The 19,028-nt window shown below is 47.9% G+C and overlaps 1 protein-coding gene across 2 annotated transcripts in view; it reads right to left on the reverse strand.

Moving 5' to 3' along the window:
* The window catches only part of CPNE9 (copine family member 9), a 350,416-nt gene that overhangs the window by 199,017 nt on the left and 132,371 nt on the right, over positions 1–19,028 (reverse strand). Inside the window, exons 6-7 of one of the 2 annotated variants that reach the window (XM_040359034.1) lie at positions 8,662–8,701; positions 8,454–8,456 (exon numbers count right to left, since the gene is read on the reverse strand). In XM_040359034.1, coding sequence (XP_040214968.1) covers positions 8,454–8,456; positions 8,662–8,701 — 43 coding nt within the window. The remainder of the gene's footprint in view (positions 1–8,453; positions 8,457–8,661; positions 8,702–19,028) is intronic. The other variant, XM_040359035.1, reaches the window with a different exon arrangement.

Raw genomic sequence — 19,028 nt, forward strand, 5'->3', positions numbered from 1 at the left:
CACATGACATCACTTCCCAATTTTTCTTCTGTTGTACGAGAATTTTCATGACTTTAGTTATCTATTCAATTTCTACTTGCGACTATTAAGCGAAAAAAGTCATACGATATTCAGATCTTGTGTACGGGCCATGAGGCTTCATTTACACGGGACGTTGTTCAACCTCTCCTGAACTTCACAGCTAGAAGCCGGCGTCTAAAAACTGCCGTTATGCATGGGCGTAGGAACCGGGGGGGACGGAGGGGACGCATCCCCCCCAGGAAATAATGCGGGGGGGACAGGTATTGTAAAATCCCCCCCAGGTTAGGAGGACTTGGAGGCTCCCAAGTTGGAGCACTGCTGACATATCGCCGTGTGGGGTGCAGTTCACCCAGGTGCCACAGAGGTGGCGCTCAAGCGCCAGAGTGCGCCTCTCCCTCCTCCTCTCCTTGTCTGAGGCCACCGCCGCGGTGTTTCCTAGTCCTCCCTCCTGTTCCATCCACGAACGATCTTCATCTTCTCCACTCCGGCGGCGCAGCTGCACACTGTCCTATCCAGCTGCCGCCCGGGTGGGGTTTGGGGGGGGGCTCTGTACTAATTGTGGGGGGGGGGGGGCTCTGTACTAATTGTGGGGATGAGTGGCTTGTGGGGGGTCTCTGTACTAATTGTGGGGGGGGGGCTCTGTACTAATTGTGGGGGGGGGGCTCTGTACTAATTGTGGGGGGGGAGTGGCTTGTGGGGGGTCTCTGTACTAATTGTGGGGGGGCTCTGTACTAATTGTGGGGGGCTCTGTACTAATTGTGGGGGGGGAGTGGCTTGTGGGGGGCTCTGTACTAATTGTGGGGGGCTCTGTACTAATTGTGGGGGGGCTCTGTACTAATTGTGGGGGGGGGCTCTGTACTAATTGTGGGGGGGAGTGGCTTGTGGGGGGGCTCTGTACTAATTGTGGGGGGGCTCTGTACTAATTGTGGGGGGGAGTGGCTTGTAGGGGGGCCATGTACTAATTGTGGGGGGCTCTGTACTAATTGTGGGGGGGAGTGGCTTGTGGGGGGCTCTGTACTAATTGTGGGGGGGAGTGGCTTGTGGGGGGCTCTGTACTAATCGTGGGGGGGAGTGGCTTGTGGGGGGTCTCTGTACTAATTGTGGGGGGTCTCTGTACTAATTGTGGGGGGTCTCTGTACTAATTGTGGGGGGAGTGGCTTGTGGGGGGTCTCTGTACTAATTGTGGGGGGGAGAGGCTTGTGGGGGGTCTCTGTACTAATTGTGGGGGGGCTCTGTACTAATTGTGGGGGGCTCTGTACTAATTGTGGGGGGGGAGTGGCTTGTGGGGGGTCTCTGTACTAATTGTGGGGGGCTCTGTACTAATTGTGGGGGGCTCTGTACTAATTGTGGGGGGGAGTGGCTTGTGGGGGGGGCTCTGTACTAATTGTGGGGGGGAGTGGCTTGTAGGGGGCTATGTACTAATTGTGGGGGGCTCTGTACTAATTGTGGGGGGGAGTGGCTTGTGGGGGGCTCTGTACTAATCGTGGGGGGGAGTGGCTTGTGGGGGGTCTCTGTACTAATTGTGGGGGGTCTCTGTACTAATTGTGGGGGGAGTGGCTTGTGGGGGGGCTCTGTACTAATTGTGGGGGGGGCTCTGTACTAATTGTGGGGGGGCTCTGTACTAATTGTGGGGGGGCTCTGTACTAATTGTGGGGGGGGCTCTGTACTAATTGTGGGGGGAGTGGCTTGTGGGGGGGCTCTGTACTAATTGTGGGGGGGCTCTGTACTAATTGTGGGGGGGCTCTGTACTAATTGTGGGGGGGGTGGCTTGTGGGGGGCTCTGTACTAATTGTGGGGGGGGTCTGTATTAATTGTGGGGGATCGTGGGGGGGTTCTGTACTAATTGTGGGGAATGAATTGTGGTGAGGGGTCTGTAAAAATGGAGGGGGTGGTTTGTTCGGGGGTCTGTACTAATGGATGGGGGGTCTCTACTAATGGGGGGTGGTTTATACTAATTGAAGTGGGAGGTTTGTCCTGAGGGGGGGTCTGTACTAATGGAGGGGGGGGGGTGGTTTGTCCTGGGGGGCAGCAGCGTGTGTGGGCTGCCGCTGCGGGTGGCATCTGAAGCACGAGTCCACGCCGCGCTCACCACACAGGCCGGACACACGCCCGCAGAGCCACCGCAACTTCCAAGGCTTCAGAAACAGGTAAGGGGGACCTGTTTTAAAGTTTCCTGTTTAAAAAAAAAAAACACCAAATCCCTGCAATAATATATTAAACAGCCTGTATAATGTATTATTGCTGGGATTTGTAGTCCTCTGTAACTGCTGGTATTATGCATTGTGTTTCATATAATGTATCATTGCTGGGATTTGTTGTTCCTCTATAGCTGGTGGTATTCTCCATTGCGCTGTATAATGTATTATTGCTTGGATTTGTAGTTCCTCTATAACTGGTCAGTGGTAATCTGCATTGCATAGTATAATCATTATACAACGCAATGGAGAATACCAGCAGTTACAGAGGAACAACAAATCCCAGCAATAGTACATTATACAACGCAATGCAGAATAACGCCATCTATGCTATCTTTCTCTGTAAAAGATAAATAAGTTAAACGATCACTTTAAGCATCATAACCATTTAAGGATAATGGAGAACAGAGATAATGTATGGAGTGTGCGCGCCGGGGGGGGGGTAAAAATGCTGTCCCCCCCAGATTTGTAAGGGTTCCTACACCCATGCGTTATGCTGCATTTAACTGCGTATGCATCTAGAAGTGTTTGAAATGCAAATATTATTATTTTTGGGTTAAAATGATAAACGTTTGTAAACGAAACGCTGCAAGATGCGAGTTAGGTCTCTTTCATATGGGCGGCCCATTCAGGCCCGCCTGCCAATTTTTTGGGCGGACCTGAACGGGCTACTTTATGGAGCCGCGGATGTCAGCGGTGACATACCCGCTAACATCTGACCCGCTCCAATCCGCCAAAGTGTGACGGAGGAAAAACCTACTTTTCCATCCGTCTGGCGGATCAGGTCGGGTGAACACAGACAGACGGTCCGTGTTCATCCGATCCCCCCATAGGGGAGAGCAGAGAAAAGACAGGGCGGTCCCTGCACAGTGTGCGTGGACCGCCCCGTCATCCGCCGGCTCAGCAGGGATCAACACATACTGCCTGCCATCATACCCTCCACACTCCTCTCCTACACATACTGCCTGCCATCATACCCTCCTCACCTACACATACTGTCTGCCATCATACCCTCCTCACCTACATATACTGCCTGCCATCATACCCTCCTCACCTACACATACTGCCTGCCATCATACCCTCCGCACTCCTCTCCTACACATACTGCCTGCCATCATACCCTCCACACTCCTCTCCTACACATACTGCCTGCCATCATACCCTCCTCACCTACACATACTGTCTGCCATCATACCCTCCTCACCTACACATACTGCCTGCCATCATACCCTCCGCACTCCTCTCCTACACATACTGCCTGCCATCATACCCTCCGCACTTCTCTCCTACACATACTGTCTGCCATCATACCCTCCGCACTTCTCTCCTACACATACTGTCTGCCATCATACCCTCCGCACTTCTCTCCTACACATACTGCCTGCCATCATACCCTCCGCACTCCTCTCCTACACATACTGTCTGCCATCATACCCTCCGCACTTCTCTCCTACACATACTGTCTGCCACCATACCCTCCGCACTTCTCTCCTACACATACTGTCTGCCATCATACCCTCCGCACTTCTCTCCTACACATACTGCCTGCCATCATACCCTCCGCACTTCTCTCCTACACATACTGCCTGCCATCATACCCTCCGCACTCCTCTCCTACACATACTGCCCACCATCATACCCTCCGCACTTCTCTCCTACACATACTGCCTGCCATCATACCCTCCGCACTCCTCTCCTACACATACTGCCTGCCATCATACCCTCCGCACTTCTCTCCTACACATACTGCCTGCCATCATACCCTCCTCACCTACACATACTGCCTGCCATCATACCCTCCACACTCCTCTCCTACACATACTGCCTGCCATCATACCCTCCGCACTCCTCTCCTACACATACTACTTATTAAAGCACTTCTTCAGGATTGTGTATAGACGCCTGACCTTGCCTACCTATTTTTTTTTGTTAGCATATACTGTAGATATCATATATAATACATATACAACACGCTCTACACCAACACATAATTAGGCTTTAAATAAGCAGCTCAGCTGTCACGTACTTGGCAAGCCTTTTTTTTCTTCATGTAAACAAGCAGAGGAAAATTCCCATATTTAAATAGCCAGGCAGTCAGCTAAGAACAATTAGCTTTAACATGAATAATCTCCGCCGCTACAGACAGGCCACAAATAGAAAACCTAAAATTACAGCTAATGCAAATAAATTTGCGCAGGCTGTGATGTCTCAAAGATCTTGATTTGCTCTGAATCACTGAGTAGCTTCGTGGCTTCCTAGCATGAAAACATTTTGTTTCTGGAATCGTAAGGCTGCGGATCGCGAGTGCTGCGAGGGGACGGGCTGGTGGGAGTTTACCCCGCTGATTTTGATAAATAGCCTTGATTTCTTATTTTCAAATTAGGATTAAACACCCCTGGGAGAGCGGCTTGTTAACAAAATGCGCTTTGTACGCACGTTGTTTATGCAAACCTTCGTATTTTCTTTATCTTTATTTTTCTATTTAGAAAATGGAGGGTAATTTCACCTGCGTGCATTTGCAGTAATAAATGTAAGATGTGCAGTCTGTCAATATCTTATTTAATTTTATTTAATTATCTTAGGCCCCTTTCACACTGGGGCAGGATGTGCGGTGGCGGTATAGCGGCGCTATACCGTCGGAAATTGCCGTGGTATTCGGCCGCTAGCGGTGCGGTATTAACCCCCGCTATGGTCGAAAAAGGGTTAATTCCTGCCGGCAATGTGCCTCTTTTTTAAATTGGATATTTATTATAGCAAAAAATTATTTCCAAAAGGAAAAACCACTTTGCACTACAAGTGCAAACTACAAATGCAAAGTGCACTTGATTTTGCACTGAAAGTGCACTTGGAAGTGCAGTCGCTGCAAATCTGAGGGGTAGATTTGAAATGAGGGGAAGCTCTGCTGATTTTATCATCCAATCATGTGCAAGCTAAAATGCTGTTTTTTATTTTCCTTGCATGTCCCCCTCTACAGTGGGGTAGATTCAGGTACAGCTGCGCGCTCCTTACGGAGGCGCAGTGTACCCTTTTTACCCTGCGCCTACGCAAATTATTTGCGCTACGCTTCATTCATGAAGCAGTAGCCACGTAATTTGCGTGGGCGCTCTTCAAAAATGCCCTGCGTAAGGGCGCCTAATGTAAATGATCCCGTATGGGGGCGGGAATCATTTAAATTAGGCGCGTTCCCGCGCCGAGCGTAGAGCGCATGCTCCGTCGGGAAACTTTCCCGACGTGCATTGCGGTAAATGACGTCGCAAGGACGTCATTTGCTTCAAAGTGAACGTGAATGGCGTCCAGCGCCATTCACGATTCACTTACACAAACGACGTAAATTTCAAATTTCGCGACGCGGGAACGACGGGTATACTTTAGCATTGGCTGCCCCTGCTTTTAGCATGGGCAGCCTTACGCAAAAACCGCCGTACGCAAACGACGTAAACTGCGTACGTAGGGCTCGCGTAACGTTGCGAATCGGCGTTAGTATGCAATTTTCATACTATACGCTGACCACAACGGGAACGCCACCTAGCGGCCAACGTAAGAATGCAGCCTAAGATATGAGGGCATAAGAGCCTTATGCCACGCATATCTTAGGCTGCAGTCGGCGTAACGAGCTCTCTGAATCAGGAGAAGTCGTTACGCCGGGGCAAGTAAGCAATTGCGCTGCGTAACTATGGTTACGCAGGCGCAATTGCTCTCTGAATCTGGGCCAGAGATTGCACTTCCAAGTGCACTTTCAGTGTAATTTCAAGTGCACTTTGCACTTGTAGTGCAACGTGGATTTGCCTTTCGTAAATAACCCCCATTTTCGCTCTTCTTTTGTTTATAGCGCAAAAAGAAAGCTCTATTTGTGGGGAAAAAAAGGACGCAAATTTTGTTTGGGCACGACCGCGCAATTGTCAGATAAAGCGACGCAGTGCCGCATCGCAAAAAATGGCCTGGTCATTGAACAGCCACATCTTCTGGGGCTGAAGTGGTTAAAGAATCTAGAGACATGCCTATTCTTTAATGAAAACAATAAAAGATTACATTTATTGTTGCACATTTACTACAGGGTACTATAACTAAAATGTACAATATACGTTTAGCAATTGATATAATATAAAAGCGGAGATTAATAATAATAATAAAGCAATTAACCAGCACATTACAAGCAAGCCTTTCCGAATCCTTAGCCAAGCTCTTGCATGGCTTATTGAATCTTTACTGCCTATAAGCCCAGGCTGTAGCTTTATTTTATTGGCATAAAACCCAGCTAATGGTTCTTTTGCTAAAATGCAAGCAGCATGTGGGCCTTCTTTAAAGTCAGGAATGATTATGGAATATAGTCCTCTTTCTGAGCATCTTCGGAGCTGCGTGCCAAGCTCACCCACCCACCACTGCCGCCATGTTGAGAACATGGAATGTCCTTTGAAGCTCCCAAGGTGTCTCCACCACTGAGCTACCTTCTGAATGCATTAATCAAATCTACAGCTCTTAATCAGAATTGTGTTCAGGATAAAAGTCACCATATTAACTTATGTAAAATCCATTAATGTTCATTTCAGGATTCTTTCATACCAGCAAAACTGTGCAGGTTAGTGCACAGGACAAATCGGGTTTGAGTTGTAGTGGAAATAGTCCAGGACTACCCGATGGTGGGCAAGGAGAGGAACGACCTGTGACATCGCTAGATTGGCCACAAGACAGATGGGATCAGGGTAAATATTTAGGAGAAAATTAAGGTCTGGGGGCATGGGGGGGCAAGAGGGGGCAATCGCCCCCCCTGGAATCAGGAAACAGCAAGGTGTCGGCCATATGCGTGTGCATGGGTTGTACACGCCTGGATTCTGCACCCTGTACATAGCACACTCCTGGAATCTGCACCCTGTACATAGCACACGCCTGGAATCTGCACCCTGTACATAGAACACGCCTGGAATCTGCACCCTGTACATAGCACACTCCTGGAATCTGCACCCTGTACATAGCACACGTCTGGAATCTGCACCCTGTACATAGCACACGTCTGGAATCTGCACCCTGTACATAGCACACGTCTGGAATCTGCACCCTGTACATAGCACCAGTGCCGATCCTGACCTCCTTGGGGCCCTAAGCAAAATTACATGGCACATTAAAAATGAGAAGTGGGGGGCGCTGACGACAGTGACATGTCACATTAAAGAAAGTTGAGAAGCGGGGGTAGGGGGTGTTCTGCTGTCGGAAATGACATTTTACATTAAATTGAGAAGCAGGTGGTGCTGACTTCTTACCTCTTCTTCCATGCAGCCAGCGTGTTGAGAAGCGGGGTGAGGGGGCGAAAGTGACTTCTCACCAGGCAGGGCCTCTAGTAATTTGGGGGGCCCTTCGCAGCTTTGCAGGGCCCTAAGGGGCTTGCATAGTGAGCCTATGGGGCGGATCGGCCCTGGATAGCACACTCCTGGAATCTGCACCATATACATAGCACACGTCTGGAATCTGCACCCTGTACATAGCACACTCCTGGATTCTGCACCCTGTACATAGCACACGTCTGGAATCTGCACCCTGTACATAGCACACGCTATGAAATAAACAGAATTCAGGAGATGCTCACGAGATCGGTGGATAGGGCAGGAGTAGGGGGGAGGAGGGGGCTTTAGGGGTTGGGAATGTAGTAGGGTCTAGTAAATATTTATCGGAAGAGAGTCTGGTCGGAACAACTTAACACCCTCCCTCCCTTAATGTTTCTCGTTGTTTAGTGACACCTATGCCAAAATCAGGAGATAGGGTCCCCTCCAGCCCCTCCCACTTCACATTCCTCACCAGTCAGCTGACCTCTAGTCTCTGCCCCCCCCAGCCATGCCATGAACTGAATGGGCAGCTGTGAAGAGGCTGAGTGGGCGGCCGCAGGGCTGGGCGGCCACGAATAGACTGGGAGAGCGAGTGGGCTTCAGGAACAGCCCAGGAAATGGTGACCCCTGGCAAACCATCATTCGACCCCCAGGTTGAGAACCACTGGTCTAGCAAGACTGTCAGCAAGCAAACAAGCAGTTCTTTTCTAGCACAGTCATAATTGCACGTTGTATTAAATAATTTTGAAAAATAAAGATTTTATACAAATAATAAATAAAAAAAATGGTATAAAGCATAATTTAATCAACTTCTAAACATAAAAAAATAAAATGGACCAGTAACTGGCATGCATTGCTTTTAAGATGCTCTCTTTTGTGGTTCAATAAAAGGATCAATATTGTTATCTATATAAATAATTACCTTCTGCAGTCCCAACAACACGGAAGCAAAAGAGGAAGAGAGAGAAGTGATTAGCTATCTACCTACAGAACATATAGAAATACACACAGAAATATGCATCGTGGTGACGGCAGGAATTGGTGCCAGAGGGAATCAGCTGCCCGTTATGGAATGATTGATGGACGACCTACTAACAAATGTTATTACTGCCAACAACGGCGACACTCACGTGCTTTGATATATTGCAGCTCCGGGAGTCCACATTGAACCTGGATACAAAGAAAATTAAATGAAGTGTGAACACAAATATTCAACGCGGAATATTTATTTCAATAATGGGATGGGAGTCTGTGGTTTGTCCAAACTATTAGGAGCGGCTGAATCATGGGCATTCCTGTTGTGAGGGAAGATGAGAATTTGGCCCCATGGGGTGCCCTCTAGTTTAGACTTGATCTGAAAGGATCTCCTTACCTTCCGCTCCATGTAAACTTCTGCAGAAAAGGCAAAAAAAAGAAAAAAGTGTATCTAAAGCTCTAGTACATCTAACGCCCCCCCAGCCTGAAGATGCTTCTATCCAAAGGTGCCCCCCTTTGCTTCTTCATCCAGAGTGGGGGCGCTCTAATACAGGAGGTGTGTTAGGCCGCGTACACACGATCGGTCCATCCGATAAGACCGTTGTCCTCGGTTAACCAATGAAGCTGACTGATGGTCAGTCGCGCCTATACACCATCAGTTAAAAAACCGATCGGGTCAGAACGCGGTGACGTAAAACACAACGACGTGCAGAAAAAAACGAAGTTCAATGCTTCCAAGCATGCGTCGACTTGATTCTGAGCATGCGCAAGTTTTTAACCGATGCTTTTGCATACTAACCATGGGTTTTGACTAGGGTTGTCCCGATACCACTTTTTTAGGACCGAGTACAAGTACCGATACTTTTTTCAAGTACTCGCCGATACCGAATACCGACACTTTTTTTTAAAATGTGTCCCCAAATGCAGCCATGTCCCCCCACATATGCAGCCATGTCCCCCCACAGATGCAGCCATGTCCCCCCCATATATGAAGCCGTGTCCCCCCCATATCCAGCCATGTCCTCCCCATATCCAGCCATGTCCCCCCATATGCAGCCATGTCCCCCCATATGCAGCCATGTCCCCCCCATATCCAGCCATGTCCCCCCCATATCCAGCCATGTCCCCCCATATGCAGCCATGTCCCCCCATATGCAGCCATGTCCCCCCATATGCAGCCATGTCCCCCCCATATCCAGCCATGTCCCCCCCATATCCAGCCATGTCCCCCCATATGCAGCCATGTCCCCCCATATCCAGCCATGTCCCCCCATATGCAGCGATGTCCACCCATATGCAGCCATGTCCCCCCCATATGCAGCCATGTCCCCCCCATATGCAGCCATGTGCCCCCTATATCCAGCCATGTCCCCCCCATATCCAGCCATGTCCCCCCCATATATGCAGCCATGTCCCCCCCATATATGCAGCCATGTCCCCCTTACCTAAATGCTGCCGCGCCGCCGCTTGGTTAATACGGGCGGGGAACATTACAGCTTTCATTTGAATAGCTGTAGTGTTTCGCGCCGCGCTGCGTATAGACACTCCCCCTTGCTCGGGATTGGACAGTTCACCCGAGCAAGGGAGAGTGTCTATACGCGGCGCGGCGGGAAACACTACAGCTATTCAAATGAAAGCTGTAATGTTCCCCGCCCGTATTAAGCAAGCGGCGGCGGCAGCGGGGTGGCGGCGGTGGCGGGGGGGGGAGGATGAGGCATCGGGGGCATTTGCGGGAGTACAAGTACTCCCGCAAATACTCGGAATCGGTCCCGATACCGATACTAGTATCGGTATTGGGACAACCCTACTAGCGGTTTTGACCAATCAGTTATCAGTCCATCGGTTAAATTTTAAAGCAAGTTCTAAATTTTTTGACCGAAGAATAATTGACCGATGGGGCCCACACACGATCGGTTTGGACCGATGAAAAGGTCCTTCAGTCCGTTTTCATCGGTTTTGACCGATCGTGTGTACGCGGCCTAACTGGTTAGATCACCAGTGAACATAAAGGAAAAAAGGCCAAAAAAAAGAAACGAATGCAGCCAGTCTAATGACTGGTATGCTACAATCATAGGTGTGCGCAGCCCATTGCGTTAGAGTGTGCCCCCCAAAGCTCCAACACATATGCGTTTGACATATTTACCGGCCTCTTCCCCGCTTCCCCATCCAAAAACAATGGGAGGAAGGGGGAGCAAGGGAGCACATGGGGGACCCAGGCAACAGAAGGAAGAGGAACAGGTAAAGTAGGAGTGGCATATATTAGTACCGATCCCCTATATTTTCCTCCTGTGGCAGCTGAACGTTGACAAACGGGAGAGGAGGAGAAGGCTTCTTTCAGCTGCTGCAGGAGGATAATACAGATCGGTTCCACTGAATTCCACCCCCCGCCGCCTCTCCTGTCCAGGTTCTGAGGACCGGCAAGGAAGGATTGCGGTTTACCTGTCACCTGCCCACCATTGACAGGTTGCCAACCCCAGGATTAGGGTGTGCCCAGGCACACCTGGCACACCCCTTGCACACGCCAATGGCTACAATATATTACATTTTTGGTTTTGGCTTTAAAGTGGTTGTAAACCCTTACAGACCACTTTGAACTACAGGTAAGCCTAGATTAAAGGGTCACTAAAGGAATAATTTTTTTTTGCTGAAATGACTGTTTACAGGGTATAGAGACATAAAAGTTAACTGATTCCTTTTAAAAATTATTAAAAATAGATTAAATTCTATCATATAATGTGCCTCTAGTTTCACTTTCGTTTTAAACTGGGTATGTGAAGTAAAGAGACCCACAGAACAAAAACAAACAAATCCAGGGCAGTGTTTTGTTTTTAAAATGAATCTGATTGGTTCTGAGGAGTTTTAGACACACAGCTTAGACCACAGTGAGACGCTGCCATGAATTTTTTCATAAGGAGCCAGACAAGCAGGAAGTGTGGAGATCACAGCAGAATTACAGCAACTTCAAAGCAAAAACGAACAATGAGGACATGAAACCAGTACTGCAGTAAGGTAAAGGAAGCTATTTAGCTAAAAAAAAAAAAATCCTTTAAGGCTTACCTGTAGGTGCAAGAAATTTCTCGTTAACCTACACAGTTAAGGAGATATTTCCAAGAAAGACGGCACCGATGTCTACGGCGCATGCGACGTAGACAACGGTGCACAGGCGCACTAAGCGCGCCGCTACTAACGGCATCATGCCGTTAGTGGTGGCTCCCTCACACATGTGCGGGAGTGACGTCATCGCTGCTCCGGCCAGTCACAGCGACGGAGCAGCGAAACCTGGAAGTCACTCCGGGTATCATGGCGGCGATGGAGGAGGTGTCCGAGGACCGCTGCAGGGACTACGTTCTCAGGGAAGTAATTCATAATGAGCTAGTATGCTTTGCATACTAGCTTATTATGCCTTTGTCTTGCAGGGTTGTTGTTTTTTAAAGAGAGGGTTTACTTCCTCTTTAATACCGCTTTACACATGGTTTTTCCAAACTTTCAAAACAAAGCGCCAGTTTACTGTCCTTCAGACTTTAGGGGGGATGCACTGTGGCCATTGGGAGTAAAAATTGTCCTTGCGACAATGGGAGCAAACAATGCATCTTTGGTGTCCATGGGAGGAATAGTGTCCCATCATTGGTATCAGTAGAAGGAATAGTGACCCTATCATTGGTGTCAGGAGAAGGTATAGTGCTCCTCCTCATTGGTAACAGTGGGGAAAAAAAAGTGTCCCACCATTGGTGTCAGGAGAAGGAATAGTGCCTATTATTGGTATCAGTGGGAGGAATAGTTCCCCCTCATTGGTATTAGTGGGCGGAATAGTGTCCCATCATTGATGTCAGTGAGAGGAATAGTGATCCATCATTGGTGTCAGTGGAAAGAAAAGTGCCCGTTGTTGGTGTCAGTGGGAGGAATAGTGTCCCATCATTGGTGTAAATGGCAGGAATAGTTCTCTTGTTTTTTCTCTTGTTAAAAAAAAATGGGAGGAATAGTGTCCCATCATTGGTATTAGTGTGTGCAATAGTCCCCCATCATTGGTGTCAGTGGAAAGAAAAGTGCCCCATCATTGGTGTCAGTGGGGGAAATAGTGTCCCATTATTGGTGTCAGTGGGAGGAATAGTGTCCCATCATTGGTGTCAGTGGGAGGAATAGTGTCCCATCATTGGTGTCAGTGGGGGGAATAGTGTCCCATCATTGGTGTCAGTGGGGGGAATAGTGTCCCATCATTGGTGTCAATGGGAGGAATAGTGTCCCATCATTGGTGTCAGTGGGAGGAATAGTGTCCCATCATTGGTGTCAGTGGGAGGAATAGTGTTCCATCACTGGTGTTAGTGGGAGGAATGGTGTCCCATCACTGGTGTCAGTGGGGGGAATAGTGTCCCATCATTGGTATCAGTGGGAGGAATAGTGTCCCGTCAATGGTATCAGTGTGTGGAATAGTGTCCCATCATTGGTGTCAGTGGGGGGAATAGTGTCCCATCACTGGTGTCAGTGGGAGGAATAGTGTCCCCTCATTGGTGTCAGTGGGAGGAATAGTGTCCCATCATTGGTGTCAGTGGGAGGAATAGTGTCCCATCATTGGTATCAGTGGGAGGAATAGTGTCCCATCATTGGTGTCAGTGGGAGGAATAGTGTCCCATCATTGGTGTCAGTGGGAGGAATAGTGTCCTGTCAATGGTATCAGTGTGTGGAATAGTGCCCCATCATTGGTATCAAATGGGAGAAATAATGCCCTGTTGTTGATGTCAGTGGGAAGAAAAGCGCTCCAAGAGCCAGATAATGGCCGGCATCAGTTTGGAGACGACTGATTTAAAAGAAAGACCAATCTACAGGCTGTAAGCACTGCTACAGCAAACAGGGAAATTGGGAACAAAGGTAGAACATTTCTCTTTCAGCAAATCTCACTGACCACACATCTTCAATCTGATTGTACATTCTCTACACATTCTTTTTTTATGTTCACCATGCAAGGTTACAAAAGAGAATACATGTAACAGTATGGCCCATTCATCACACGCATTGCCCAGGCCGCTCATTCATTACATAGATTTTTCGCTTTCGTTTTTTCAATGCAGTGCCGTCTATAACGAGGTTCTCAGGATTGGAAAAAATAGGCACAGAGGTCATTGAATAAAGATGTACTCAAGGCTGTGCTTCAGGACAATGGCCAGGTACAAAAGCTCGGTGATTACAGCAAAATGCGGTTCTTGAATGTTTGCAAAAGAATGATAAAAATTCATAAGCACAAAAGGATCATCAAAGCAAAGGCTGAAAGGCAGATCAGAGGAGCAAAATAAATGCCCAGCATTCCGGTCTCATCCATCCAGCTGTGTCTTCTACTCCATAGGCGTGCGCAGGGGTTGTGCCGGGTGTGCCTAGGCACACCCTAATGACCCTGTGCAGCGCAGATTGCCCCTGCTGATATTTCACCAAAGCTTCTAAAAAATTGTAAAAAATAATAAAAAATATAAATAAAATTGTAAAAAATAATACAGAAATTAAATAATACAAAAAAAAACTACTGACACCGTCCACTGCCCTACTAACACCAACCTCTGCCCCATAGACGTGCGCAGGGGGTGTGCCTAAGCACATCCTAATGACCCTGTGAAACGCAGAGTCCCCCTGCTGATATTTCACCAAAGCTTCTAGAAAATGTAAAAAAATTATAAAAAATATAAATAAAATTGTAAAAAATAATACAGAAATTAAATAATAATAAAAAAAAAACTACTGATACTGTCCACTGCCCTACTAACACCAACCTCTGCCCCATAGACGTGCGCAGGGGGTGTGCCGGGTGTGCCTAGGCACATCCTAATGACCCTGTGAAACGCAGAGCCCCCCTGCTGATATTTCACCAAAGCTTCTAGAAAATGTAAAAAAATTATAAAAAATATAAATAAAATTGTAAAAAATAATACAGAAATTAAATAATAATAAAAAAAAAACTACTGATACTGTCCACTGCCCTACTAACACCAACCTCTGCCCCATAGACGTGCGCAGGGGGTGTGCCGGGTGTGCCTAGGCACATCCTAATGACCCTGTGAAACGCAGAGTCCCCCTGCTGATATTTCACCAAAGCTTCTAGAAAATGTAAAAAAATTATAAAAAATATAAATAAAATTGTAAAAAATAATACAGAAATTAAATAATAATAAAAAAAAACTACTGACACTGTCCACTGCCCTATGGTGGGGGGACGCCGGAGAGTCTCGGAACCGTTCTGAGTGTCACCTGCGCCCCCGCACCTCTGCATTAGCTTGAATTCTGCACTTGAAAGACAACACTCGCAAACCGAGTCAGGATTTAAAAAAAAAAATTGCTCATCTTTTAAAGCGCTCATTAACCGCGTTAATCGTAAACCAAGGTTCCACTGTACTTTAACCTCTTGGCGCCGGCCTAGCGCAAATATGCAGCCAAATATGCAGCCTCTCGAGGGGTGGAGTGTGGAGCCTTTTCAAAAAAGGGGTCATTTGTACTAACCTGTTATTTTAGACCTTAAAACGGTAGTAAACCGCGGCATGTAAAAAAAAAAGCCATGCAAGGCAATGGCATAATGTGCTAGTATGCATAGTATACTAGCACATTATGACATAGTTACCTTAGGACAAAGCCCTCCCTCGGTGGGCTGTCCCTTGCTGACAGGGCTTCCCCTTCTTCAGGGTTTGTGAGCTCCAGCTGTGTATGGTATGGTACGGTACGGTATGCCGGACCTTCACAGCTCATGCGCCAGTGACGTCACTGGCTGCATCCAGTGTGCATATCTCCTAAACACCACAAGTTTTGGAGATAAACACTGTTAGCCAGATTCAGATAGACTGGCTTAATTTTCAGGCGGCGTAGCGTATCGCATATACGCTACGCCGCCGTAAGTCAGAGAAGCAAGTGCTGTATTCACAAAGCACTTGCCTCCTAAGTTACGGCGGCATAGCGTAAATGGGCCAGCGTAAGCGCGCCTAATTCAAATGACCCGACGTGATTGACGTTTTAAACGAACGGTGCATGCGTCGTACGTGGACATATCCCAGTGTGCATTGCTCCAAAGTACGCCGCAAGGACGTATTGATTTCGAGGTGAGCGTAAATTACGTCCAGCCCCATTCACGGACGACTTACGCAAACGACGTAAAATTTTCAAATTTCGACGCGGGAACGACGGCCATACTTAACATTGGTTATGCCAGCTATTTGTTCGACTAACTTTACGCCGGAAAAAGCCTTACGTAAACGACGTAAAAAAATGCACCGGGCGCACGTACGTTTCTGAATCGGCGTATCTAGACATTTGCATATTCTACGCCGAACTCAACAGAAGCGCCACCTAGCGGCCAGTGTAAATATGCACCCTAAGATACGACGGCGTAGGAGACTTACGCCGCTCGTATCTTAGCCTAATTTAAGCGCATCTGGTTTCCAGAATACGCTTAAATTTAGGACGGCGTAGATTCAGAGTTACGACGGCGTATCTACTGATACGCCAGCGTAACTGTCTCTGAATCTAGCTAAGTATCTACACTGTGCCTTATTATAGGCTTACCTGTAGGTACAATTTTTGAAAAAAGAGTTTACTGCCGCTTTAAGAAATGAGATGGGCCGTCAGTACACAACAAGGTACATGAGGCTGCAGATGGGCACTGATGAGACAGGTGGGCACAGTGAGGCTGCAAATGGGCACAGTGAGGCTGAAAATGGGTACAGTGAGGCTGCAGATTGGCACAGTTAGGCTGCAGATGGGCACAGTGAGGTTGCAGATGGGCACAGTGAGGCTGCAGATGGGCACAGTGAGGCTGCAGATGGGCACAGTGAGGTTGCAGATGGGCACAGTGAGGCTGAAGATGGGCACAGTGAGGCTGCAGATGGGCACAGTGAGGCTGCAGATTGGCACAGTGAGTCTGCAAATGGGCACAGCGAGGCTGCAAATGGGCACAGTGAGGTTGCAATGGGCACAGTGAGGTTGCAGATGGGCATTGTTGACCCTCTTTTCCACTTACAGTAGCTGCTGCATTTCCCACCCTAGGCTTATACTCGAGTCAATAAGGTTTGCCATTTTTTTGTGGTAAAATTAGGGCCTCGGCTTATATCGGGTCGGCTTATACTCCAGTATATACGGTAATTTACTATGTTCTGGAGCAACTGCAAGTCTTTTTTTCTTTATTAAATCAACCCCACAGTGTTGCATGACTGCGAAAATTGCCAGTTAAAGTAGCGCAGTGCTGAATAGCAAAAAAAATATCCTGGTCTTGAAAAGGGTAAAAAGGGGTTAAAACAATGTTTGCAGTATGTGCCGTGTTGTAACAGTATGATGACACACGTGATATAATGCATGTGTTTGCCCATTTGGCATGGCTGGCTCACTACGAGCAAACACCGGCTTGAATCGGCGCACGACTCTTCTTCCTAAAGCTTAACCAAGTGGGATCCCGGAGTTTATAGAGCTAGTGGAAAAGCATAATTAAATCTAGTAATGAGATATTTGGAAATGACTGGAATCAGGCTGAGTTTTCCCCTTTCTCAGTTAAGAAGAAACAATTAGACGCCTCGTACTTTCAGCAAGGGGGTAATTTAGAAATTTCCTGGGCTGCTCTACGAACAAGCAATAGGCCTTGGTAAATCACTAGTATCGGCATGCCTCCCACCGTCGCTGCCGCCTGGCTGCCCGCATGATATTATCATACAGCATTTGCATTAGTTCTGTTTGCAGTTAATCTGTAGCAAATACACTGGCAGAGGTTTATCTCCCCTGTTTACATTATCCCTTCGTATCTGACAAAAGCCAAGACAAATTGGCATTGCTTCCTGAAATGCCTAAAAAAAGAAGGCAAAAAAGTTTACTTGGCTGCGTCTCCCTACTGGGGAGTTTCCCCTCACTTCCTGTAGGGGGCACTCCATCGGATCATAGACTTAAAGGGGAGCTCCACCCAAAAGGGATAGTTATGCTTTGTGTTTGCATCCCCCCCCACTGTGACATGTGTCACTTTTTGAGAGGAGCGGGTACTTGGTATTGACAGGTACCCACTCCCACATCTGGCTCAGATTGCCACGGTAATCTGAGACAGAAGTTAGGTCCCCCTCCTTCCCCCATAGTCTTCTGGGACATATCACAGGTCCCAGAAGACTACAAGACCATTCACAAGGCATAGCGCGACTCGCTCATGCGCAGTAGGAAACCGGCTGTGAAGCCGCAAAGGCTTCACTTCCTGTTTCTCTTACATTAGACTAGGGTGACCACATTTCCAAGCTACCATTCAGGGATTGGACGCAAGAGGTGGGATTTATGATTTCTCCAATCACAAGCAGGGGGCGGGATTGTGCTCCCCCAGGCATTCCCGGCCAGGGCAAGTACTGTCAGTGAGTAAAGCAGTGATGTGGCGCCCTTTTTTGGGGGCATCAGATTGGCCCGGGGGGGGGGGGGTAGCTGTGTCAGTTTCATTCCGGGACACTGTAATGAAGGTGCCTGCAAAATGCGGGACTGTTTCTGTCTGCGGCAGGGAGGCCCACTCCGTGCCAGATCACGTACCTAGTCAGCGTCCCGCTCCCGATGTGATTGAATGAATGAATGAATGAAAAACTTATAAAGCGCAGCGCATGCGAACTGAATCGCCTCTGGGCGCTAGTTGTTCCTGCCTTTCTAGAGCATCAAAAGAGGAAACATCAGGAGGAAATCAGCGGGTCCTGCGAACACAATGACCTGCCAATCATTCAAGAGACAGGCAGAATGCCGACAGAAAAAGTCAGATGGAGCTTACACACGGTCAGAATTTTCAACCAAAAGCTCACATCGAACTTTTCTTGACGGAAATTTGCGATCGTGTGTGCGCGGCATAAGACTTCTTCTTGTGCACAACAATCCTGCTCAAGAGTACCATTTCTTCTAAATGTAATGAGTTTCTCTTTTGCTATATTTTTTTATCAGTACCAGGTGATGGCAGCTCCTAGTAGGGTGACATGACACCGGTCAGCATGTCATCCAAACACTTAAAAAGCTCGGCTATCATAAAGCCTTCATTTTTTGCTGAGCAGATGTGTCATCTTTGTATATAATCACTGGCTGATCATCATGATAGTATCCTAGCATTAGATCAGTGTTTCGCAACCTTTTTTCAGTCAAGGCACCCTTTAAAAATGATGGACAGTTTGGAGGCACCCTGTTCTAAAAAGTAAAAGCTATTCTTATGCCGCGTACACACGACCGTTATTCATGTTATGGAAAAAAACGTTTTCTCAACGTGATTCCTCTCAAGCCTGCCTTGCATACACGCGATCGTGAAAAAAAATGCTCGAGCAAAGCGCGGTGACGTACAACGCGTACGACGGCACTATAAAGGGGAAGTTCCATTCGAATGGCGCCACCCTTTGGGCGGCTTATGCTAATTTCCCTTCTCATAACTTGCTTCTGAGCATGTGCGTTTCCCCCCCCCCCCTCGTTAACCACTTGCTTACTGGGCACATAAACCCCCCTCCTGCCCAGGTGAAATTTCAGCTTTCGGCACTGCGTCGCTTTAACTAACAATTGCGCGGTCGTGCGACGT

This window comes from Rana temporaria, chromosome 7 (assembly GCF_905171775.1).
Source record: "Rana temporaria chromosome 7, aRanTem1.1, whole genome shotgun sequence".
Classification (NCBI taxonomy): domain Eukaryota; kingdom Metazoa; phylum Chordata; class Amphibia; order Anura; family Ranidae; genus Rana; species Rana temporaria.